The following is a 24118-nucleotide window of genomic DNA, read 5'->3' on the forward strand; positions in this document are numbered from 1 at the left end:
AGAGGGTCGAGAAGTTCCAGAGGAACAGCATGGCATATAGGCCTGGTTTCTTTTGGAATGATATCACTGCAGACTTGGGGCATTTGTAATATTTTAGTGTATTTACAGGCTGACCATAGGTTCATTCTCTCCAAACCTACAATCTGCCACCTGTGTACCAGGGGGTCTGGACTCAGCTTGTTTTTGTGTGAGGGGAAGTGCCATAGCTCAGTGGTAGAACATCTGCTTTCCATTCAGAAGCTCTCAGGTTCAATCTCCAACATGGCCAGGAGAGGACCCTGCCAGAAATCCTGGAGTGCTGCCAGTCAGTGTAAACAATATTGAGCTAGATTGTCAGAATCAGTATAAGGCAACTTTCTGTCCTCCCCACATTGATACCTAGTCAATCGCTTATACTGTGGTACCTTGGGTTAAGTACTTAATTCGTTCCGGAGGTCCGTTCTTAACCTGGAACTTCTTAACCTGAAGCACCACTTTAGCCAGTGGGGCCTCCCGCTGCTGCTGCGCCACCAGAGCATGATTTCTGTTCTCATCCTGAAGCAAAGTTCTTAACCCGAGGTACTATTTCTGGGTTAGCGGAGTCTGTAACCTGAAGCGTATGTAACCTGAAGCGTATGTAACCCAAGGTACCACTGTAATCAGACGAGACCCCTTTTTTCATCTGTAAATATGAACTGAACAAGTTTCCTTCTTTAAGCAACTGATATTAATATTGGCCTCATATTCCACTATTTATTCTGTTTCCTTCCCGAGAATTCTACAGAGCAATCACAGACTTATATTCTGCTTCCCGCAATCACCTCCGGCTCTCGGAAGTGATGTTTTATATTTAGATAAGTGATTCTGCAATAGAAATGCAAAGATTTATTTCTCAGATAAAGTAACCCCTAGGAAGGTTCTGGAGTACAAGTGCATAGCCTTTCAAGTAGGCATCTGAGAGAACCATCATGGCTGTGAAGTGAAAAGCAGCCGATGAGAACCACCTCCCACCCCCACTGGCATTCCAACCCATGAACTTTGATTGCTAAATCATTTGAAAATCAATAAAGCTCTATGCTGTGTGCGTCCCTCTCTCTAAAGCTCCATACAGCAGCATCCTGGTTGTGTCCTCTTTAGAGACTCTGAAGAGTGTCCATCAGGGAGGAAATAATTGGGGCAGGGCCTAAATCCAGTCATTAACAGCAGATTGATGCTATTCCAGGTGGCTAACTCAGGGTGCAACAGCATAGCTGGGGTTGGGAAGTTTTGCTTGTAGAAACTGTTAGCAAATGCAGTTTTCCCATCCAGCCAGGAATAGCACCCACATACATAGGGCTGGAAGTGGGACCTGGAGGAACTGAAACAACGTGATTTGTATAGGTAGTGGCCGAGAAGGGCATATCAGAGACAGCTTGGTATTCCTTTAACAAACTGAAAGGCTTCCTGATGAGGGATTATTAAGGAATAAATGTCACTCTGACTATAATTTTTCTGATTGTAATTTTCTGATTGTAATTTTTCCTGGATAGCTAATGGATGCAGATGAGGAAACTGAATTTCATTAACTATATATTTTGCAAATTGTTTTTAAAATGTTCTGGGTTGTAGTCAGCTAACTTTTACTCAGAATAGACACAGTTTAATGAATGGGCCTACTAGGCCATCGATTTCAATGGGTCTACACTGAGTAAAGCTGGTTTGAATACAACCCATTGGTTTTGGATCTTCTAATATTGTAACAGGATTTTCAGTAGGAACTCAGATGGGAGGGGGTGCAAAATAAAATCCATCATTCTATTTTACACTGCTGGTGGCATCCGAACATCAGCATTTACTGATCTTAGCAACTTTGCACTATACATAAATCTTAGGAATCCAAGCCTATTTCTTTGCTGAAACAAAGTCAATGCTGCCCTCTTGTGGCTAATTGCCAGCACAACGCTTTTGCATAAGAGTTATCAAATATGCTATTTTGGTTGCTATGGTTTTTATCATAAACGTTATGCCAGTTGCTTTTTGTTTCCTTTTAGTACACTGCACTGTAAATCTAGAAAACCCTTTGCATAAGGTGATGTAGAATATTTCAGACCCCGCAGAAACAGAAATTGTCATAGCCTTAACTGTATATCCAAAACTTAAAATAGTATTTCTCCACCCCCACCCCCACACACAATTGCAAAATCTTTTCACACATACGCAGATAGGGAACAGACCTCAAATTAGCATCTTGCATGTCGTATAAGTATAATTACTTCTTTAAAAATAAAAAATAAAGATTTTGAAATGGGGTGGGTGGGTGTCCAACTATTTACAAGGCTGTCCAGCCCATGCTGTGCTAATTTAAAAACAAATGTCTTAACTACTGAAGATTTTGTGCTAACCACTGGATTTGGGTGAAAGTTTAATCTTTTTACGCAATCTCATCACACAGGGCTGTTGTGCTTTTCATCTCCCTGGGAAGGTCTGTTTCCTCTCAAAAGACAAATCTTGGAATTAATGCTTTTGAAACAGTAAAATAAAGTATGTCCAAGGGCTTAAGCGGATTTGATTGTGAGAAGCAATGGGGGGGGGGGGGAGAGAGAAGGGCCTTATATTAGCTGTTTTCATTATTCCCGTGCCTTGGCTTTCAGAGCATTATTACGTGAAACTTTGGCTTTTCCAAATAACACTTCTGTTTCTTTCATTTGTTTTTCCCTGTAGGTTGTTTGGTGCCAAAGCAAGTGGCAAAACTGCCCCTGCACCAAATACAGAAGGTGCCAAATCCACATCTGCAATGCCCAGCCCTAGTACCACGTTAGCTCGGCAAGGCAGCCTGGAATCTCCATCCTCAGGTACAGGTAGCATGGGCAGTGCAGGTGGGCAGAGTGGCGGCAGTAGCCCTCTCTTCAGCAAACCCTCGGACCTGAATACAGATGTTGTAAGTTTAAGTCACTCCTTGGCTTCTAGCCCGGCGTCAGCCCACTCTTTCACGTCAGGCGGTCTCGTGTGGGCTGCAAACCTGAGTAGTTCCTCTGCTGGCAGTAAGGACACACCAAGTTACCAGTCAATGACTAGCCTCCACACAAGCTCTGAATCTATTGACCTCCCTCTCAGCCACCATGGCTCCCTGTCTGGATTGACCACAAGCACTCAAGAGGTTCAGAGCCTGCTCATGAGAACTGGAAGTGTGAGATCTACCCTTTCAGAAAGGTGAGTTTGCCATGGAGAGAAGTATTTTGATAAGGGTCATAAGATAGGCAAGGGAAATGGAAGCAGCCAGAAGCATGGCTTTAGAAATATATCCTCAAATCAAAACCAACAATGTAAGAGGGTAGGGGAGGAAAGAAAAGTAAAATAACTGGAAACGCTCCTTGCAGAAAGCTCTGCAGTACTTCCAAAGTCTTTATGCTCAGTAGAACAGATGATTCCATTGAGGGCTTTCATCAGAGGCAGTTTTAGGGTACTTCAAACGGGGCAGCCACTCAGAGCACCATTTTGCAGGGAGCACCACATCAGTGCTGCAGAACAGAGCAGAGGGTGACGAATTTTAGTGTTGCACAGGGTGCCGCTGAAATTTGAGAACCCAAAGCCCACCACTGCTTCATATCTGCGACATTTTTTGTTATATTTATTCTGAAGTAATTTAGTTTACACCTGGGAAATTACCATCAGTTCCTATGTGTATGTTAGGTTACAAATACTTGCAGCTCCAAAACCAACAACAACCACTTCCATATTTATTTGACCCAGAGACTGAAAGGAGGGAAAGTGTGCATTGGGCATACACAATAAACTAGAGCCAACAAAAAAGAAACCTCCTTCTACACTCTGGAAAACATTCCAATCAAGATTATGCCGGTAGATGGCATATCTGGGAAGAGTAACATGAAAATCAACCCACAGATTTATAAATTAAATAGTGACACTATTTCTCTAAAAATCTATTCAGTTTATAATTTGGAAAAAAAAACAACTTAGTCTGAAGTTACAAAGTGAGGCATGAAACTTTCTAAAACATTTAAACATTTTAAAAGGTTAATAGTTTCCATAGCATCAAAACTTTAAACTGGCCATTAAGCACTCCAACTTATATTCTCCTATCTGTATAACAACGATTTTGAGTGAATCTGAGTATAACGCAGTCAGTGTACCTATGCAGAGAGTAAATGCTATCACATTAAAAATACAAATTGATAGGCAAATGTTCACAGGTAGCCATTGTGATGCACTATAAAAAAAGCACTTCATAGGCATTATCTTCTTATTTATTTATTTAATTTTATTTATACCCCGCCCTCCCCGGCCAAGACTGGGTTCAGGGCAGCTAACATCAGGTATAAAAACAATTGATTAAAATACAACTTAAAAACAAGATTAAAATACTACTTAAAATGCAGCCTCATTTCAGTGGAAGCCCAGATAAAATACTGTTTGGGGGGAGAAAATGTCAAATCTTCACCAAGGGCAACTAATCTGACTTCCTTAGGGCCCAGGACCTCTAGAGTGTTGCTATTTATGGACCTTAAGGTCCTCCACAGGGCATACCAGGAGAGGCAGTCCTGTATAATAAGATAATAAGGCACATCGGTATTTTTATCCACATTCTCTGGATCAGGGTCATGATCATGGGCCAACTTTGATAGGCAGGTGGGGCAGCACATCTGTCAATCACATGGCATCTTTATGATATCACACGGTTGGCATACAGGTTGTCCCGCCCAGCTGTCAAAATTGTCCCAACCCTAATTGTGTTCATCTTAACTAGTTCTCATAATGTTAAATCAAGGTTTAGCATTATGCCCAGACATAAACAATGAGCACAGCCTGCTCCTATTCAAACCAGCGCCTTTCTTATTCTCTTATATACTATGCTATATGAGCTCTGTTGCAGATTTGTACACTGTATTAAATCTCAAGGATTCTCCATATTTGTTCTTTAGCAAATATAACTACATGGAGACATTATAAAATAATTTTTGGAATAGCTATTGAGTTTATTTCTGCCTCAAGGGTATTTAGATATTTTTTCAAGTATTCTTTGAGAGAGCATTGAAATTGCATGAGTACTCCACTGAATGGAGCAGTGTTTGTAGACTCCTAATATATGTGTATTTACAAATGTTAAGCAGTTAAAGAGGCAAAACACGCAGCATAAACCAACTGATTCTACAGCAGCACAGCTCTCTAAGCATAGCCCAGTCCTATAAAACATCCATCTCATAGCATTTTCCAAGTGAAGGCAGGGAAAAACCACTCCATCCCTCTGTTATATTGGTGTCCATTCAAGGCACAGCAGATGGCTGACAAACTAGGCTGAAGGGGGCTCCAACTTGCAGAAAAGCGTCCATTTAGCTGTTCTCTTCTGTCCTGCCACTTTTTGGGATTTCTCTGAGCTGTAACTGATACAGTGCAGTACAATGTAATCTGTACGGTTAAGTATGGTACCTTGAAACAGGTAGCCCATATCTTTTGTGTAAGCCAGACACTTTTCTATACCCTCTTTCTCTTCAGCAGAGAGATGATGATTTGTTACAAATGTGGCTTTGGATTTGCATATGCAGTGTGGCCATAATGTACATATTCATTGTATTCCCTAAACCATAATGGCGATTGAATTAAGGGATGAATTCTGGCTTTTTACTTGATATTTGAACTAAACATAGGTCCTTATCTACCACTGAGTTACTACCTCGTTGTGAATATGCACAGTTCACAAATGCAGGTACAAGGTTAGGTCAATCTTAGATTTGCTACATTATCTGCAAAAGATTAAAAAGGTGCATAATGAGGCCCTGAACCAAGGAAGGTTAAGCACACCTAAATTCCCACAACGACAACATCAATCCAGAGAAAGCTAAGAGTACTCCTTAGCTTTCTCTGGTTTGATGCTGTCATTGTTTTTCTGCGGGAGCAGTTACATAAGACCGATTATACGCTTCCATAAATAATTTAACCGCAAGAGATAAAAAATATTCTACCCAGCTCCCTTTCCCTCTAGCTTAACTTGGATGCATTTGGGGTGGGGGGATTTTCCCCAATCTGTCAAAACAGATAAAATAGTTGTTGGTCATCTGGATTGTAAAAGAATGTATTAAAATAGGTCTGCATGATTTGTGACCCAAGCTTGCTTGGAGCTATAAAAATAGTGAGATTGTCAAGCATTCAGCATGTGTACCTGGGGAAATCACAATGTGTGCAGACTTGCATTACAACAGAGAAACCCTAAAATGTTACTTTGACGGTATAGTGGCCACAGAGAATGCAGTTATTTCCAAATATATTCCTTTTCGCAGAGGAAGCCATTCATTTGGAGCAGATCCCTTCTTACTTGTGCTGAATTTAATGATATTAGCAACCCTCCCCCCACCTTTTCCAGCAGGTTTTACTCTCATGAGTTGGCCTTAGGTGGAACTACGGTAAGCCATTTTTAAAAAATGGAAGGGAATTCAAATTGGAGCACATAAGCAGATGAAAAAGCTAAAACCACATAAAGGTTTTTCATTTGAGTGGTATATAAATTTTGTTTAAATAAATAAAAGGAAAAACTCTGCCCCTACCAATGAACATCCAGTCAATACAATGCCAGCAGGATGATCTATGCGCCGACAAAGCAATCACGCTCCAATGTAACAGTCACAGTCTAATTGCTACTTAATATTTGTTCAGAACCTTCCCTCCATATGCAAACATAGCCATATGCACTTAAACAGGCATTTTGCCACATATTGGGGAACAGAGCCAAATGGCACGGTCATGTTCTCCCCTCCACACATTAGGTGGAGGGAAAGGATGGAAGGGAAAGCATAGGCAAAGTTTGCATCACTAGTAGCATCAGATATAGCAAAGCAGGTTAATATGTAATGATAAAGGTAAAAGGTAAAGGTACCCCTGCCCGTACAGGCCAGTCTTGACAGACTCTAGGGTTGTGCACCCATCTCACTCAAGAGGCCGGGGGCCAGCGCTGTCCGGAGACACTTCCGGGTCACGTGGCCAGCATGACATCGCTGCTCTGGCGAGCCAGAGCCGTACACGGAAACGCCGTTTACCTTCCCGCCAGTAAGCAGTCCCTATTTATCTACTTGCACCCGGGGGTGCTTTCGAACTGCTAGGTTGGCAGGCGCTGGGACCGAGCAACGGGAGCGCACCCCGCCGCGGGGATTCGAACCGTCGACCTTTCGATCGGCAAGCCCTAGGCGCTGAGGCTTTTACCCACAGCGCCACCCGCGTCCCTATATGTACTGATACTACTTTGTAATTACTTAAAACTACATAAAGTAAAATTTGCACACATAAAATGATAACCTCTTTAAAATTTCCAACAAATTTCATGTCTATGTAAATTATTTTAAAGCCCAAACTGCAAAATAACACAATTTTCCAAAACTGATACACGTGTTTTTAGTAGGAAAATAATCAGTATTAGACACTATTAAGTAGCGTTTGAAGTAGGTGGTTTAGTTTCTATCTGTTCATATTCATGTTAGAAACCAACATGGCTTATTTCATTAATACTTATATACATCATTCAGTAGTCCACTGTGTCTATCAGGTTTAGGGTATATAGCAACATTTTTTCCTGTTTTTAGCCTGCAACAACCCCACATCTCTTGCCATGTCCACAGATGGAGAAACAAAGCCATGGTAATCAAATGGATTTGATTTCTGATTTGGAGATTGTGGTCCCACCTGTCTGACTGGCATTCAGTTTGGGGGCAGGGGAAATGGATGTACTCAATAAGCAAATTCTAGCATATATATGCTAGCCAGGGCTTCTGTGTTTCATTATGTATTCTACTGAAAGAAGTGGAAAGCTCCAGTATTTGGATGCACATACTAATGCACATCTGATGAGCAGTGTGAGGCTCCTAAAACCAAAATATATTTAAGACAATCCATGGACTTTCTATGGGCATCTGATGCAGTTGAACAAATAAATGGAATATGTGACAGGTTGTGCACCTCTCTAGTTGTGGCCATTCAAGGGACCCAGGAGTCTTGGACCAACATCCATATCTCATCCTCCAAACTAAACTAAGTCCTCTATATAAGTGGGTTTCTAAATTGTAGTAGGGGTTGGGCAAAATAAATAAATCATGGTTCTGTCAGTTTGGTGCAGCACATCATTATAATATCCTGATATGTACTTGTTTTTTATTTGGATATTATGTAAATTGGAGTTTGGTAAGTAGTTTATTCTATGGAATGTGTTAGAAAACCTGAAATCTTAACATTATGTTTGAAAAATCAGTGACTGTTTTTTATTTTTGAATAATACATGGATTTAAATGGCTTTGCTATTGCTGGTGTTTTTCATGTATTATTCAACTTTTCTCAACTCCTGAGTTTTTGTTTATTTTAATGGCTGTTTAAAATACAAGGAAGAGTCATGGTCACACTGAAACACCCCTCGCCATCAACATGTACATACTAGTCTGAATATCTTTGTGATCCATATGTCTTGTTTTCTAGTCTATAGATCACAGGATTCATCGCTATGTGCATAGGCTGATGTTCATGTAACCAGTATGAGCCCAAAGCTGCTTTTGCAATATCCCCTGTGTGCAAATCCAAAGAACGTCTGTACAAGGCCCTTCAAATATAATGATTATAGATCTGTCTTATGAGGCTTGGCAAATAAGTGACTCATCCATCACCATTCTTGTAATTACAGTCTCTCCACAGCTACATACAGAACAACAATATCAGAAACCAAAGCGAAAGTGGTTTTCTTTGAGACACACATTGTTTTCTACCAATCATTATTAGTTGATATATATTAAAAGGTTTTAAGATGTACTTGCAATAAAAGATTCCCCTTTTGGTTTGGGTGAGATTTGGAGAAGCCCCTGAACAGCAAGCAGTGGGAGGAGAAGGGGGTCATTCAAGCTGGCACCCATTGATATTAATGATTGGTTGGGCATCTCAGTCAAGAAGATGTAAGCCCTAAAAAATGGTGCTGACAGTCACACCAAAACATTGCTAGTAGTTCTTTAAGCAGCTATTATCCTCATGCTACAGAGTGGGTTCCCTTTCCTCAGCTGATGGGTCAAGCCAGATGCATGGCCAGAGAATACTTTGGGCAGGCTCTGTCTCATGTGTTTGGATTGAGATGGATTTCCTTATCTTTTAGTTCTATTGAAATCATTTGGGGCTTACAAGTCATGGGTAACTTGCCCCATTGATTTCAATGGGACTGAAATGCGACAAATTTTGTCTGGAAATTCAGTTTAGATACTTTGTTCAACAGTGATTCCCTTTTGATACAGTGCCATGATAGAGTCCCAGCCTTTTCTGCATATATCCACATTTATAATGATGATGATGATGATGATGATGATGATGATGATGATGTACTTGAACCAGGCGCAATATGTTCCCCAGTTGTTCTTGTGAAATGAGTTTTTTACTTAACCTTTGAAAACCTGCCCAGAATGACTGGGGTAACCCAGTTGGGTGGGCTGAATATAAGTTGTTTAATAATAATAATAATAATAATAATAATAATAATAATAATAATAATAATAAAAAATCCCTGGTGATGCTAGACTTCAACAGGATAATAGTCTTTACGGAAGACAACCAAACTGAAACAGGATAAATCTTCTGACCTTGTTGCCCACATTATCCTTCCTAGGACTCTTATGCTCAAATTCCGTAATAACTAAAGCTGGAATGGGAATAAGATTAAGCAAATTCTCAAATCAATATGTATTTTCTTTACAAAAGTATGACATTTTTTTCCTTTTGAGAAAAAAATAGCAGTATATTACTTGCACTGATGATTTTGAGTGTTACATAAAAGGTACCTTTCAAAGAATACATTTAAATAAATCTGAATGCCTTTTTTTGTGATACAACACTTTAGAATTTATAATTTTGAAGTGCTCTTTTTACTATATGTCCTTAGGGGTTTTCTTTGTTTTAACAGCATGCAACTTGACAGAAATACACTACCCAAAAAGGGATTAAGGTATACGATGTTTTATTCAGCATGGCTGCTGTTTCTCTGTTGTTCCGTAACTTTTTTCTATAATATTTCATCCTTTTCTTGTCACTGTGTATCCTGTTTCTCCTGTTAAACAACTAATATAAAATCAATTTACGATAAGAATCCCCCCTTTTTAATGTTCTTTCACTTTCACTTGTTCCTTGCCCTCTGTCCGATAGGAATTAATTCCTCTAAAACTTTCCCACTTATTCAGATCGGAGTAATCATATTTTCCCCCAGAAAAAAACATGTTAATCAATGAACTGCAGTAAGCTTCCTTTGCTTCCAGCTTTAATCACACACTCAGAGGGCTAGGACCATTGGTTAAGCATCTGGAATTGTCACTGCTGGTATTTTCTACACAGGAACAATATATGACTTCTTCTGTTGCACTTGAGTTGTAGCACATTGGGGTGCCAACCCTCAATTTGTGTCTGCCAGGGCTTTGAAAAGGAAAAATCTGAAGAACCTGTCTGCTCATCAAAAAGAATGCACTGGGTAGTAATCTTGACTACGCTGCAGATGGCAGAGCATTTTAATGTGTCTCCTGGAATCAAACGTAGATGGTGTTTATTCAGTCAGCAGTTCTCTTCCTTGCATGCCATCCTGTAGAATCTGAGACATTACCATAAGAGCCAGGGAGGGAAAATAAATCCGAACTACCATCTCCCACATGGAGGCTTTCTGGAGGCCTGAAATATAGTGGCATGCAATCCTGAAGTTAATGTGGGAACCCCACCCCTTGTGCCTGTTTCAGGTATTGTTCTAAGAGTTTCACCAAAGTTTTGCAGCCCAGCTATGCAGTCCTGTTTGTACAGATGTAGGACTCTCATTGTGGCAACAGCAGAAAGCTCCCAGTGCACTCAAGGAGGGGGAACTGCAACAGCCAACAATGGTAGACTTGTCTGGATGGGGGTGACGTTTTTGATCCCACCACTGTTGTTTAAAATGGTACTGGAACTACGTACAGTAATATATAGGTTTGCAAGAAATTTGGCTGAACGAAGCCTACTTGTACAATGACAAAGAAAGTGCACACTCTTGAGTTGAAATCCGAACTGTCTGAAATGCCTGCACAGCTAACTTGCCATGTTAATCCATTCAAGAATTCGCTTTTCTCAGTCCCTGCCGCAAAGTTTGGACAGTGGGCTGCAGTGTGTGTGCTGCTGGTGCAGTTACATTTTTGTATTTGGCAGCAGCACCCAAAAGTCTTTGAGAGGTTGGGTTTCCAAAGCTTTTTCTTTCTGCAAACACTTTTCTTTAAAAGTGAGTATTTTTCTTCCCCCATCCCTTAAATCTTACCAGTTTGGGGGTAGGGCATAGCATCAAGGACCGACCCTTCTGAGAGACAAACACTGTATTTTGTCCCTTCAGATGTCACTAACAAAAATGCATTTCTTTCACAGCTGCTCTTTTCTTCTGCTTTCAGCCAACCTGTATACTATGTTCCTGTAGCTCGTATAATGTAGGAACTGGACACCCGTCTCTCCTCACTACCAAGCTCTCATTTTCCAACCTTGTTGATATGCTTGAAATTAAGTTTTTGCTTTATCTTTTTTATGTGTTAGAATTGTTGTTTTGTTGTTGTTGTTCTTTTTTTTAAAAAATAAATTATAATAAGGCTTAGCTGTTTCCTTTGTACGTCTTCCCATCACATGCAGATATGTATTGCTGATTGTCTGTCCGTCTGTTTCTTGGGTGACATGACCCCAGGTCTCCTGTTCAGCATTGACTAAACCAACTGTCTGATTATTGCTTGATTCCAAGCCACAAATCTCTTGCTAAGTGCAGTTCATGTGGAAGTTTTCAGTGTATCAGTGGTGATGTCTTTCAGGTATACGCCATCCTCTCGGCAGGCCAGTCAGGAGGAAGGGAAAGAGTGGCTGCGTTCTCATTCTACTGGAGGGCTGCAAGACACTGGAAGTCAGTCTCCCTTGGTATCTCCTACAGCCATGTCTTCATCTGCAACTGGGAAATACTTTTCCAACTTAGGTAAGAAAAAGAAACTACTTGCAGTACTCCATTACTGAGCTTCTTTTATCCATCTTAAGCTCTCCCTCACTCTTTTAGAATGCATAACTTCAGCTATCTAAAATAAAGCATGCATTTTTTTCTGCTCCTACCGTATCTGAACATATTCCTTGTCTCCCAGTCCATTCTGGGGATCAGTTCCAAGTACTGGTTAAAGTGCTGCACAGCTTGGAACCTCAGTATTTAAAGTAGGGGTGGAGAATTTAAAAAAAATAAAAAAAATTTAGCCCAGTGAGCAGATCCTTATCTGTACCAACCTCCCAATGGGCCAACTTTGACTGTTGGGCTGGAAAAATCACCTGTCAAAGAAAATAATTAAAAGTGCATTCTTTTTAAAAGTGCATTCTTTTCCTACATTTTGCTGAGCATTTTTAAGTTCCACATCTCATTTACTCAGAAGTAAGTTCCATTTATTTCAGTATAATTGTGTGTCAAGGCTTAGACTACAAGTGTAGACAATGTTAAACTTAGACATAGTAACAGTTTTTCCCTTTGGTAGAAACAAATCAGTGTGTTTCTGTGGTTTAGTTTTCCTCCAGTGTGGTGACCCAGTACAATGGCTTATTGCAAAAGCTTTCTTCCACCCCTCTAGCATTTCTTTTCTCTGTGGGCCATTTTCCCAGTGTGTTAAAAGACTCTCAGAAAAATACTGCTCCAGACATTTTTATTTTAGACACAGCCAGCAATGCTGGAAACATCTTGCTGTACGCCATTAGTTCAAAATATTTGACCCTAATGTCTGAAGGGGCAGATAAATGCTGTTTTCCTTGGCCCTAGTTCCACACCAGCTAGATGGGTCAAAAATGTTCCCTTTAAGCTTGTTGAAAAACAGCTTTCCAAACCGTGAGAGCAGCATTTGAACCAAGAGGAGGGTCTGTTACTTCTCTTTTCGATAAAGCCCACACATATGAAAGTTCCCATTTAATATGAGGGTTGGTGTGTGTGTGTGTGTGTGTGTGTGTGTGTGTGTGTGTGTGTGTGTGTGTGTTTTAGCAGGAGGAAAATGTTGCTTGAGCAGATACTGGTAATCCTGGCAAAAATATCTCCATACTACAGACTTGGGAAATACCATATTATAATTGTAAATAAATTTGGAACTATTGAAAGCAAAATCCTTTTTCTATGGGATCTGTTTTAACTCGGTAGGGAGGAGCTTCAGACAAAATAAGCCAAACATGCTTATGAGAAACCACTCTAAAAGTGTTTCTAATTCATCAAAAAATTAAAAGCCCAAATGTTATTTGACAGAGCTTTCTTTTCCCCCTGCAGTGCAGTAATATGTAATCAAAACTTATGGTATTATTATTATTATTATTATTATTATTATTATTATTATTATTAATTTCAGTGAGTCCAACAAACTTATCCCAATTCAAACTCCCTGGGCCCAGTATGATGCGGTCCAACAGCATCCCTGCACAAGATTCTTCTTTCGATCTTTACGATGATTCCCAGTTGTGTGGCAGTGCCACATCCTTAGAAGATAGACCACGTGCAATCAGTCACTCTGGGTCATTCAGAGACAGCATGGAAGAAGGTAAGGCTATGTGTGGTATATTTAACAGAGGCTGCCTTTTGATGTAGCATGAAACTATGGTTTGTGCCATAGAGTTAACTAGAGTTAAGAAGCCACACCATAGTTTCAGCTTCAGGTGTACAACAGGTTTATTTTACAGATTGATTTCATTTTATGTGTTAACTGTTCAAAGATAAATGGAAATGCATCCAGCTACACCTATTCTATTTTTGTAATCAAGCCAACACTTGCCAAATTGCATTCTTTTGGGTCTCTTCATGGCCCTCTCCTGGTTCCTTCATCTTGTAGCACCCAACTGAGCACCCCATTTTCTCTTTTGCAACTCTTTAACCCAAGCTCTTCAATTCTGACTTCACAACTTTAATCCAAAACTAAATAACAGTACCATGTTTTCTAGCTTGACTTCTATACATTCTTCCCTTCCAAACCTTTTAGCTAATCAGGAGAAAGAGTCTTGCGGTTCCTTTTCCCTTAATTGTCAATTTCCTAGAATAAATATTTTATCTGTCAGTGCAAAGCTTACTGGGCAAAACATCTCTTAAACTTTTGACTCTCCTGTGAACAAAGCAGCCCCTTGTACTTTAAATCTTCCTGTGAACTTCTCGCCATCCTATGCACAAAAATGTTCAAAGGCAAAAGCAGCAATTTTACAAACAGGCTGAAAGACTTATTACTTCACACAGGCATAACAGCAAACCACAGTAAGCATAAACTATAATTTGCAAACCAGCTTCAAACTGTGGTTTCACATCCTGGTTTGTTAGCCCAAATCACAGATTGTGAGCAGGCTCGCTTTCAGAGCAGCCCATTCTGGGGCATTGCACCTAAATAGAGGGGAAAGTGTTTGACTGCAAAGATCTGAATTCAAATTCCTGCTCAGGTCATTTGGGCCAGACATAGTTCCTCAGCTTTGAACTTTATAGGGTCGGTCAGGGGTTAAAGTAGGATAAGAGAGGGCTACAAATATGATAAAGGTGAATTGTGTTTGAATACACATGTACATGTTTAGGTGCAGATATGCGTTAAACCCTGCCACGTAGCCCTGTGGTACCACTACAATATGAATACACTCAGAGGCTAGTTGTTGGTGAGGCAGATGTGCTAACAACTCCTCTTTAATATTTAGACAATTGCAGTTCTTCAACATGCAGAACTTTGTTAAAAACGAAGGCAGCTGCCATATACTATAATTAATACAACATAATATAGCATTCTTACATATATTTAGGCTTATCTGTACTCAAATGAGTATTCATGCAGACTCTTTTTGTCAAGCTCTAAAAACCTCCCATATGCTTTACCTATTCAGATCTCTGCTGGGACAATAATTCACAGCTGTTTATCTTTCTGCCAGGGATGATGATCCATGCCACCCGGGCTGCTAAGCTGTTGAAGCTCTCCCAGGCTTTTGCTTTCATCAGCCTGATTTTCACGTTCCCCACTTTTCTCAAGAGTTGCTGGCTACGTGCCTAGTTAAGCTCTCCCACACTGCCTCACTACACAAAAAGTCAGTGTTTCCCCCCACCTCTAGTTCACAAGCACTATCTGTCTAGCTATTTTTCTGTCTAGAGTTGGCAGCAGCCCAAGCTTTGCAGATCCCTTTTTTTTCTTCTTCTGGCATTTACAGCCACCCCTGCTGACTTTATACCATGTAATGTTCCAAGAAGCTTAAGCAGGCCTTGGATAGACATCCTCAGCTAAGGATATCAGCATTGGAAAAGTAAGGGATATTGTGGAACAGGTGTGACTGAACTGTGGGGATGAATAGATCTCTACCGATCTGAAAAAAGGAATGATGTTTTGCATTTTTCTTGATGGAGAAATATGGCAATGTTAGCATTGACCCAGCATATCTCTATCACAGTTTTGCTGGGGAGTGCCAAGCAATGTGGTGTTATAATTCTGCCTGAGTGATAATAGCAGGTAGAGCATTTCAGTCTGGATATCAAATTCACATTCCGTTAAAGCTTACTGGCTGGCTTTAGGGTAAATCATAACTAGAATATGTTAGATACTGATATCTATCTAAAGTGATATGTAAGTGTTAAATCATAATAAAAGTAACAGTTCTGGAGTTCCAATAATATTTATTGGAAATTCAGCTTTTAACAATGAAAATAGGTTAGCCCCATTCAGACATTCTAAATCTTCCCCATTATCTTACACAAGTAAATATTTAGAGAATTTTAAATTAGGATTAAATTATCCTACCCCCACCCCCAAATCCTAGCCCAAATCTGGATTGAGCCCTCTATTACTGTATTTGCTTTTTGAGTCATCCAATCAGTTGGTAGTTGTGTGAAGGATATGCACACGCAAACACACACACAGTCACACAGACAGACCAAGATGTACTTTCATTCCAAATCACAGTTTAGAAGTCATCCTTTAGCTTTGCCAAAAGGTGATGTTCAGATGACATTTTACTATCAAAGAAGGGTAACATAATTGTTGTTTGCTAGCAAAAAGGCAATGGACTATTGCAATCCAAAGGCAAGTGTTTTTCAGTGGACAAAAACCATTCTAGGTGTTATAGGAACTACCGGGGTGTGTGTGTGTTTCTAAATGGATACCCTCAATAATAGCTTTCTTTTTTTCCCCCTTTTCAGTTGTTCCTAATTGAAAAGAGATGTTCTGCTGTTGCTCGTGACGGGAAATAACTCCTGTTGCTTCATCAATATCTCTGTGATAATGCTCTTGATGTTTCTCTTTTCAGTACACGGGTCTTCGTTATCCCTAGTTTCCAGCACCTCTTCTCTCTACTCCACAGTAAGTTGACAATATATAAAAGACTGTACCTCATGATATCGTGCATACCATGGAAAGCCAGGGGGATTGCTAAGTGGTTCAGGAAACAGATGGAAATTTGACGTTGGTAGGGCAATGAAAATCTCCCACTGCTGTTTGACTTTAACATTTTCTTTATACTTTTCAAAGTACAATGCACAACTGCCTCCTTGCATTAAATTTCGCCATCTGTAACATCTTTTGTGTTTTCCCTTTGAAAGCGGAATTGTACAAAATCTACCAGTGCCCATTGCTGTTGTGTACTGCTCAGTGCCCTCATGCTTAGCCATTCCACCTTGTCCCACCGCCATTTTTGAGCACATTAAAAAAGCCGATAGCACTTGGTGGATTGCTTTGGTAGGGATCTGCTGAGGTGGAAAGATTATTCTGAAATTACAGTGTTGCTTTGAGGTTGCAGTTTTGGATTCTGACATAAGATGATTTTTATGGAGCCAGACAGCAGGTGACTTTAATTATTAGACATACTTGAACTTTCAGACAGTGGAAATTTATTATTTTTATGTTGAATTTTTATATGCCTGTTGTCTTTGTCCATGGAGTTTTCTTGGCAAGGATACTGGAGTGGCTTGCCGGTTCCTCCTCCAGGTGGATCACGTTTGGTCAAAACTCTCCACTATGACCTGTTCATCTTGTGTGCCCTACTCGGCATAGTTCATAGCTTCTCTGAGTTCTTCAAGCCCCTTCGCCACAGCAAGGCAGTGATCCATGAAGGGGTTTCTGTTTCTGACAGGCCTAGACAGCATCTTGAGAAGTAGAGACGTCACCTTGCCAACAAAGGTCCGTATAGTTAAAGCCATGGTTTTCCCAGTAGTGATGTATGGAAGTGAGAGCTGGACCATAAAGAAGGCTGATCGCCGAAGAATTGATGCTTTTGAATTATGGTGCTGGAGAAGACTCTTGAGAGTCCCATGGACTGCAAGAAGATCAAACGCTTCCATTCTTAAGGAAATCAGCCCTGAGTGCTCACTGGAAGGACAGATCGTGAAGCTGAGGCTCCAGTACTTTGGCCACCTCATGATGACACTGATGCTGAGAAAGATGGAGGGCACAAGGAGAAGGGGGCGACAGAGGACGAGATGGTTGGATAGTGTTTTCGAGGTTACCAGCATGAGTTTGACCAAACTGCGGGAGGTAGTGGAGGACAGGAGTGCCTGGCGTGCTCTGGTCCATGGAGTCACGAAGAGTCAGACACGACTAAACGACTAAACAACAACAACAACAACAAAATGTTGAATTTGGGAAACAATGTCAACTTCTGGCTAAAGAGAGAGAGAAGGAAATACTGCGATGCATTTCATGTAATACAGGGTACTTAGGGTTGAAAATCTACTGGCCCAGCTAGAGCTTTGATACGTTATTGAACATAGAGCAAGCTTATCATACATTTTGCAGCACACTGTGAGGTATTACTGCTGTTCAAGAAATGCATGACCTAAGCCCTACTTTGGAAAGCAAAGCTACTTGTGTGATACTTTGGATTCAGTTTTTGTTGAAAGCATGGCTGCTGCCTCCTTAAGGTACAGAGATGTTTGGAAACAATTGTTCATGAAGTTCATGATGAATCATGGATTGAATTATATTCTCTATGTTGAGGTTGCTTTGGTTGTGATAACTTGCCCATGTATGTTCTCATGCCACCAAACAGATCTTTCCAACAACCTCCTCTACCCATTAAAATACCACACTCTATTTTAAAAATTTGTAACAAAGCTTGCAGATTAAAGTCATATATGCACTTATGAATATTTGCATATTGTATATTTAATTTTAGTGCCTAACACTCATAATTTGCATATTATCTCAACTTACATTAACTGCAGCTGTTTTTGAAGAACTGAGCAATGTTCCAAATATGGACGACTTGGGGAAGGGAGATATAAAATCCAGTTTTAATTTGCATAATGCATAGAGCATATTTGGCACAGTTGAGTTTATATGCTTGAGAATTCAGATTTTTAAGGGCACAGAATAATGTTCTTGCCACCTGAACTTGCTTATGATCGAATGCCAAATGCTAACTCCACTGAACTGGTAGATGTAAAACACAAATTGTCGTGTATGAACTTCAAGATTCATTGGATCAGTCTGTATTTTTTTTTATCTGTCTATATTTTTGAAACATTTCTATGCTTGCAAATATATTTGCATTAGCAATTTAGACTAGGGGCCCAGGTGCAGTCAGCCCATGACCATTGGAGGGAGCCACAGCATGGGAAGATATAATAAACTCAGGACAACCTATTGGGATCAAATAGGCCACAACTTTATTGATTACAGGTGTCAGTAGGTTTTGGCATAGCCATTGGGTATGTATCCTGCATCACCCAGTCTGCCTACTGATTATTTTGCAGGGGCAATCCTGGGTTAAGACGTACATGAAATCAAGGTGCTACTCTCAAGAGTGCCATATTGAGCGGTGCTGTGGCCTATCATCCCCCATCTGGGTATCTGAACAGAAGCACCTCTCCCTGGACCCCTTTAATAGCGTATCCCAATTCCTTAAAGTGAGGGTGGCTCACAACCTCCTCCTCCCCACTGCCTAGACTAAAATGGAATATACACACAAATAAAAAATGTTCTGAAAATTGTTTTTTTTAAGTGTTTTTTAAAATACAGTGGTACCTCCGGTTGCGGACGGGATCCGTTCCGGAGCACCGGTTGGATCCTGAGGTTTCTGCAACTGGAGGTGCCTGTTCTGCGCACACACGCAGTGCAATAGAGCACTACTGCGCATGCGTGCACAGCAAAACCCGGAAATATACTTCCGGGTTTGCCGTGTGCGTATCCCGAAGGATACATAACAAGAGGGGCATGTAAGTAGAGGTACCACTGTACATTGCTTTTTCCATAAGGCTCACCATCTAGTGCCGCATTGTATATTGCACTTAAAACGTTTTATTTGCAGCTGTATAGCTGAGTCCTAAGAATCCAGCCCAATGCCTTATCTGCCAACAAGTTGTGACAATTTCTATGTGGTATGCAAAATTCCTAGACAAGCCCAATTAGTCTGCAGGCAAATTTCTCCCTGGCCTCTCTGAATACAGTGACCAAATACTTCCATAGCAAGGTTTTAAGTGTGGACTGCCTGCTCACTTCCGGGCAAACATGTTGCATAGGCAGGGAGGCTGGGAAATCCAGCGACAAATTATGTGGTGAAGCTAGGGGCAGCAGCTCACACAGCTGGTGAAGGAAGAAGTGACCTCCACCAACCGCACGGGAACCAGGAGACTGCCTCTGGCTCAGTCATGGCCATGCCAGGTGACAGTCGCCACTTGCTGCCCTGCTTGAATTGCACAGTCAGGTAACCATTACCTTTTAGGACAAGTAGGACAAGTGTTTATGAATCATACACTTAACCACACACCACATCAGCCGATAAGAATGATCATTCTAAGATTTCTGTTGCTTGACCCCTTCTCCCTTTCTCACCATTCAGCATCACTTCTTGTTCAGCGTTTGAGTATCTAGCTGTGATAATGGGAGCTGGAAACCTTTTAGTTAAGGGCAAGGGATGCTTTTGGACTATAAAATCAGTAGTGTGAATTGTAGTTGAAGGACATAATCCCTGTTCAGCGTTTCCCCTCTTTGTTCTCATAGGCTCCTAGGGATAAAACTCATATGATTGTGAAGCCCCTAATCAGGAAATGGTACTTCAGTGGAAATATCAAGCATTTGATTTCAGTGATAGGCAAGAAGACCACAAAGAACAAAATTTCATTCTTCTGTGATATTATACAGTGCTCCATGCCTTCTTTCATATCTACATGTTGAGCTTAAAGTAGCTGTTCCATATTTTTAAATCGAACTCTCCCCACTACTATGTCATGGTGCCCACAAATAAGTTTTTATATGATTTTCTGTGCCTCTGGTCATACTACCGGGATAAGAGGTACAAAAAGCTTTGTTACTTTTGATGCAAAAGATGCATTGAATAGACTGTCACTCTCTTTGCTCTCTTTATATCACAGCCGTGTCTGATTAATGCAGACTTGTGTAAAATTTCTTGTTTTACCTTTGATTTTATTCCAAGTGTTATGCTTCAAAGGAAGAGGCCTTTTGAGTCTGTAAACTGGGGTCATGTGGAAATGTGGGTAGTTCCTTGGCAGTGTCATGGAACTATCCACATTTCTATACCAAAATTTTAGGAGTCTTTGCTTGATGGTGGTTCTAAGAACCACCTTATTCTCTATTATTTTTATTTTTGAAATTTCTATATAGTCCTTCAATAGCCCATTCAGTTCAAATCCTAGCACAGGATAATGAACAATTTTTAAAGAAATCTTTCAGGTATAAGACAGAGTCAGCAGGACTTAAAGTATTTCCTCAGAATGTTATGTTTGATAAAACTTGCTCCCAGGTGTATAAGGTTGTGTCCTAAAACACTAGTAGTAACTTCATTTGCAAACAAAGTTGCATCCAAAAATCTTGCTTTCTTCATTCTTAGGCTATTTTTTTTTGCAATTATATTTGAGAATTTGTTTTTATCTGAGTCAAAATCTATTATTTTGATTTTCTTAAATAGAATTCAGTTGTATGTTTCCATAAATAAACTGCTCTTGCTTTCACTCTCTCCCATAGGCTGAAGAAAAGGCACATTCAGAGGTAAAAAGATTGGCATTTTTAATTTTATACAAAATATTTTGCTGTACAGAGTGCTTTTCAATAGCCTCAAATGCCCAGCATGAACCTATGATGACGGCAGCTCTCATGTACTTGTATGGTGCTATTTATGCCAGCACATTTTCTTATCAGAAAGGGCACAAGGCCCCCTCAGTCACCACCAGCTGCCAGCAACCTCTTACTGCTATCCTCACCTGACTTTACCAGCCATCGCCCTATTGAATCCATTGCTACTCAAATAATTAACTGTCTTTTTTGATAAGGGCTATTAAACTATTAAAATATTATAGAGAGGCACTAAAGGTTAAGTGTATTACACTTGAGGTTCATGTTTTGTGGGATGTCTCTTGCTCATTCAGCAGGGCATTTGAGTCATTATTCCATCATTCTCATATATATATATGATGCAAAAATCTATCCTCTGTATAGAGATGCCAAAATCTTTCCTCCATTTTCTCAAAAGTTTTATTTCCCTGTGACAGAGGCTTCCATTTTTCTTACCCATTCTTCTGGCATTTTATAATTTCTTTAGAATTTTAGTGGGTGTGGGGTTTTGAACTTAATGTTGCAAGACAACTGGGAGTTGGGTCATCTGTTTGACACCCCCCCCCCCAGCCCCAGTAAACATGCCTCCAGCATTCTCTAGCCTTCAGGGCTGCCTGCACTTCCTGTTCTGCAAAAGCCCTGTGTGGAGTGTTACTGCGTGATGTTGTCTTCTTTTGGGACTTGACTGAAGTGTGGGCCTTCAGGGAGTATAAAGAAGTGAGATGATTTACAGAATGCAAAAAGGGACACTCACAAACATGCTTCAGAAATAAGAAAAGTATGACGAAATCCCCACACCCCAACCATGAGAATGCGCAAAAGCATCAAATCGCAACCCGCGCATGCACAGACGCAGGTTGCAAATGCTGCGGGTTGCGAACGTGCATCCCACATGGATCACGTTCGCAACCCGAGCGTCCACTGTACAGTTTTCTCAGTAACTGATGGAGAATGGTAAAAAAAAAAGGGGGGGCTAAATTTTCAGCACAGCACTGCATTGGATAGAAATTAACTCATGCTTCACATGCTTAATACTAAGCTTATGCAATTCAGTTTGTATCATCATTCACACGTTTTAAATAAATATCTAAAAGGCTTTAAAATTTAGATTTATGTGATGTGCATATGTTGTATCTTAATGGAAATGTTTAAACCATAGATGAAACCTTTGATATACAGTACTGTCTGTAGCATATACACAAATGTTGGAGCAAACAGCACCAGCTATTCTTCTACTGTACTATAATTTCACATATTGAATAGCCTTAGTTAAAGCATAAGGTTATACTGGCATATTTTGAGAGACATTTGTGTTTGTTCCCACATCCAGCAAATTCATAAACTACGAAGGGAGCTGGTTGCATCGCAGGAAAAAGTGGCCACCCTGACATCACAACTGTCAGCTAATGTAAGTCATTTACTGCTGTCATTAATAATTTCTACAGGCTTTTAATGTATACAGGTATATGCTTTTATAATCACAATAATCGTGTGAGGAAGACCACTACCATTATCCCTTTGCAAACACAGGTGAGACTGATGGTTTTAAAGGCATTTATACTACTATTCTTCAAGCCATTGTAGGGTGCCAAGCAAACACACACACACACACACACACACACACACACACACACACACGGACTCTTTTCTGACTTTGGGTGAATGCAGATTCATGCTTAAAAGGGTTATAGGAATAGAACACACATATACATTGTAATGCAACATATGTGCTCAGGACCGCAAAACCTCAAGGACCAGACTCTGCAATCATCATCTGAGGCTCTTCTTCATGTGCTTCCTCCATGAGAGGTCCAGAGGGTGACAACACAAGACTGGGCCATTTCTGCAGTAGCTCCCTGTTTGTGGAATGCTCTCCCCAGGGAGGGTCATCTCATGCCTTCATTATACATCTCTAGGCACCAGGTGAAAAGGTTCCTCTTCAACCAGGCCTTTGGCTGATAAATATTTTACGACCCATAGGCAACAATTATTCACACAATTAATATTCTTGTTCAAAATCAATTTTTCAACATTTATCAAATAAGAAAACTATTTACAAAGTGCCATAAAAACTTATAATCTATCTAAAATAAAGTGAACTTGTCAACGGCACAGGTTGTATTTCTTCAGCAGATAAATATTCTATGGCTTTTTAAATGTGTCTGTGAGAGGGAGAATTATTGTTGTTGTTTTTTATTGTAACTATTTATTTTGTGCTTTTCTCCAAAATATTGTTAGCTCACGGAGCTTCAAACTCCTCCCCTTCCCACCCACCCCAAACAAAGATTATACTGTGCAAAACGGGAGCTAGAGGTGAAAGACATTGCCCCCTTTCAAGCATTTCCTATTAATTCAGAAAGCATTCACTGGCCATTTTATCCAGCAATCTCCCTAAAATATCTGCTTTCCTGCACCTGTTCCACAGGGTAATATTATTTTTTACCTCTGTTTCCTGCTCTTAAGAGGCGAGCAATATTGTTTGCTCAGCTGAAATTCCTCACAGCATCACCACCTTGTATAATTCACTTATGTGCACTGGGCAGGGATCAAAACAACTTCCTCCCACTGTTTCTGATGTAGTGTTAGCACTGTGGCCCTCAAAGTGCTTGGCGCAGATATTTAGTCAGGCGTTTCTATGGCCACACTAAAAGTTAAGTATTTTTTCCTAGGATCTGGGAAATCACGATGGTGGGATTTCAAATTCTTGCTTATAATAAAAAGCGCTATTGCTTTTATGTGAGATATTTTTATTCTTTCTATTTGAATGATATTTACATTCTACTTATTAAACACTTAATCATAAAAGTAAAAAAGAAACATGGGCAGAGGTACAGCTACAGCCATTTCTACTGTCAGTAAGACAATGATAACTACTCATGTTTGATTCTTTTATGTACACAGTACGTAAAAGATTGTGTGAAATGTGACTTTAAAAAAATAATAATCCAAAAGGAGGTAGCTGTTGGGATTTTGAGCTTCTACAAAATGATTTTAGCTTTTGTTGAAGCACAGCAATTACTACTGTCAGAAAATAAAATGTCAGGTGTCAGCTGGTGACATTGCTGGGTGCTTTTGAATAATGCAACATTTTTTTATCGTTTTGTGTTTTGAAATGTGACTGACTAGGAGCA

The 24118-nt window shown here is 40.2% G+C and overlaps 1 protein-coding gene across 11 annotated transcripts in view; it reads left to right on the plus strand.

Moving 5' to 3' along the window:
- NAV3 (neuron navigator 3) overlaps window positions 1-24118 on the plus strand; it is a 438084-nt gene that overhangs the window by 372212 nt on the left and 41754 nt on the right. For 7 of the 11 annotated variants that reach the window (XM_028745995.2, XM_028745990.2, XM_028745986.2 and 4 more), the window contains 7 exons: window positions 2680-3168; window positions 9887-9928; window positions 11781-11938; window positions 13326-13514; window positions 16231-16283; window positions 20901-20924; window positions 22318-22395. In XM_028745995.2, coding sequence (XP_028601828.2) covers window positions 2680-3168; window positions 9887-9928; window positions 11781-11938; window positions 13326-13514; window positions 16231-16283; window positions 20901-20924; window positions 22318-22395 — 1033 coding nt within the window. The remainder of the gene's footprint in view (window positions 1-2679; window positions 3169-9886; window positions 9929-11780; window positions 11939-13325; window positions 13515-16230; window positions 16284-20900; window positions 20925-22317; window positions 22396-24118) is intronic. The other 4 variants (XM_028745989.2, XM_028745997.2, XM_028745994.2 and 1 more) reach the window with 1 other exon arrangement.

This window comes from Podarcis muralis, chromosome 10 (assembly GCF_964188315.1).
Source record: "Podarcis muralis chromosome 10, rPodMur119.hap1.1, whole genome shotgun sequence".
Classification (NCBI taxonomy): Eukaryota; Metazoa; Chordata; class Lepidosauria; order Squamata; family Lacertidae; genus Podarcis; species Podarcis muralis.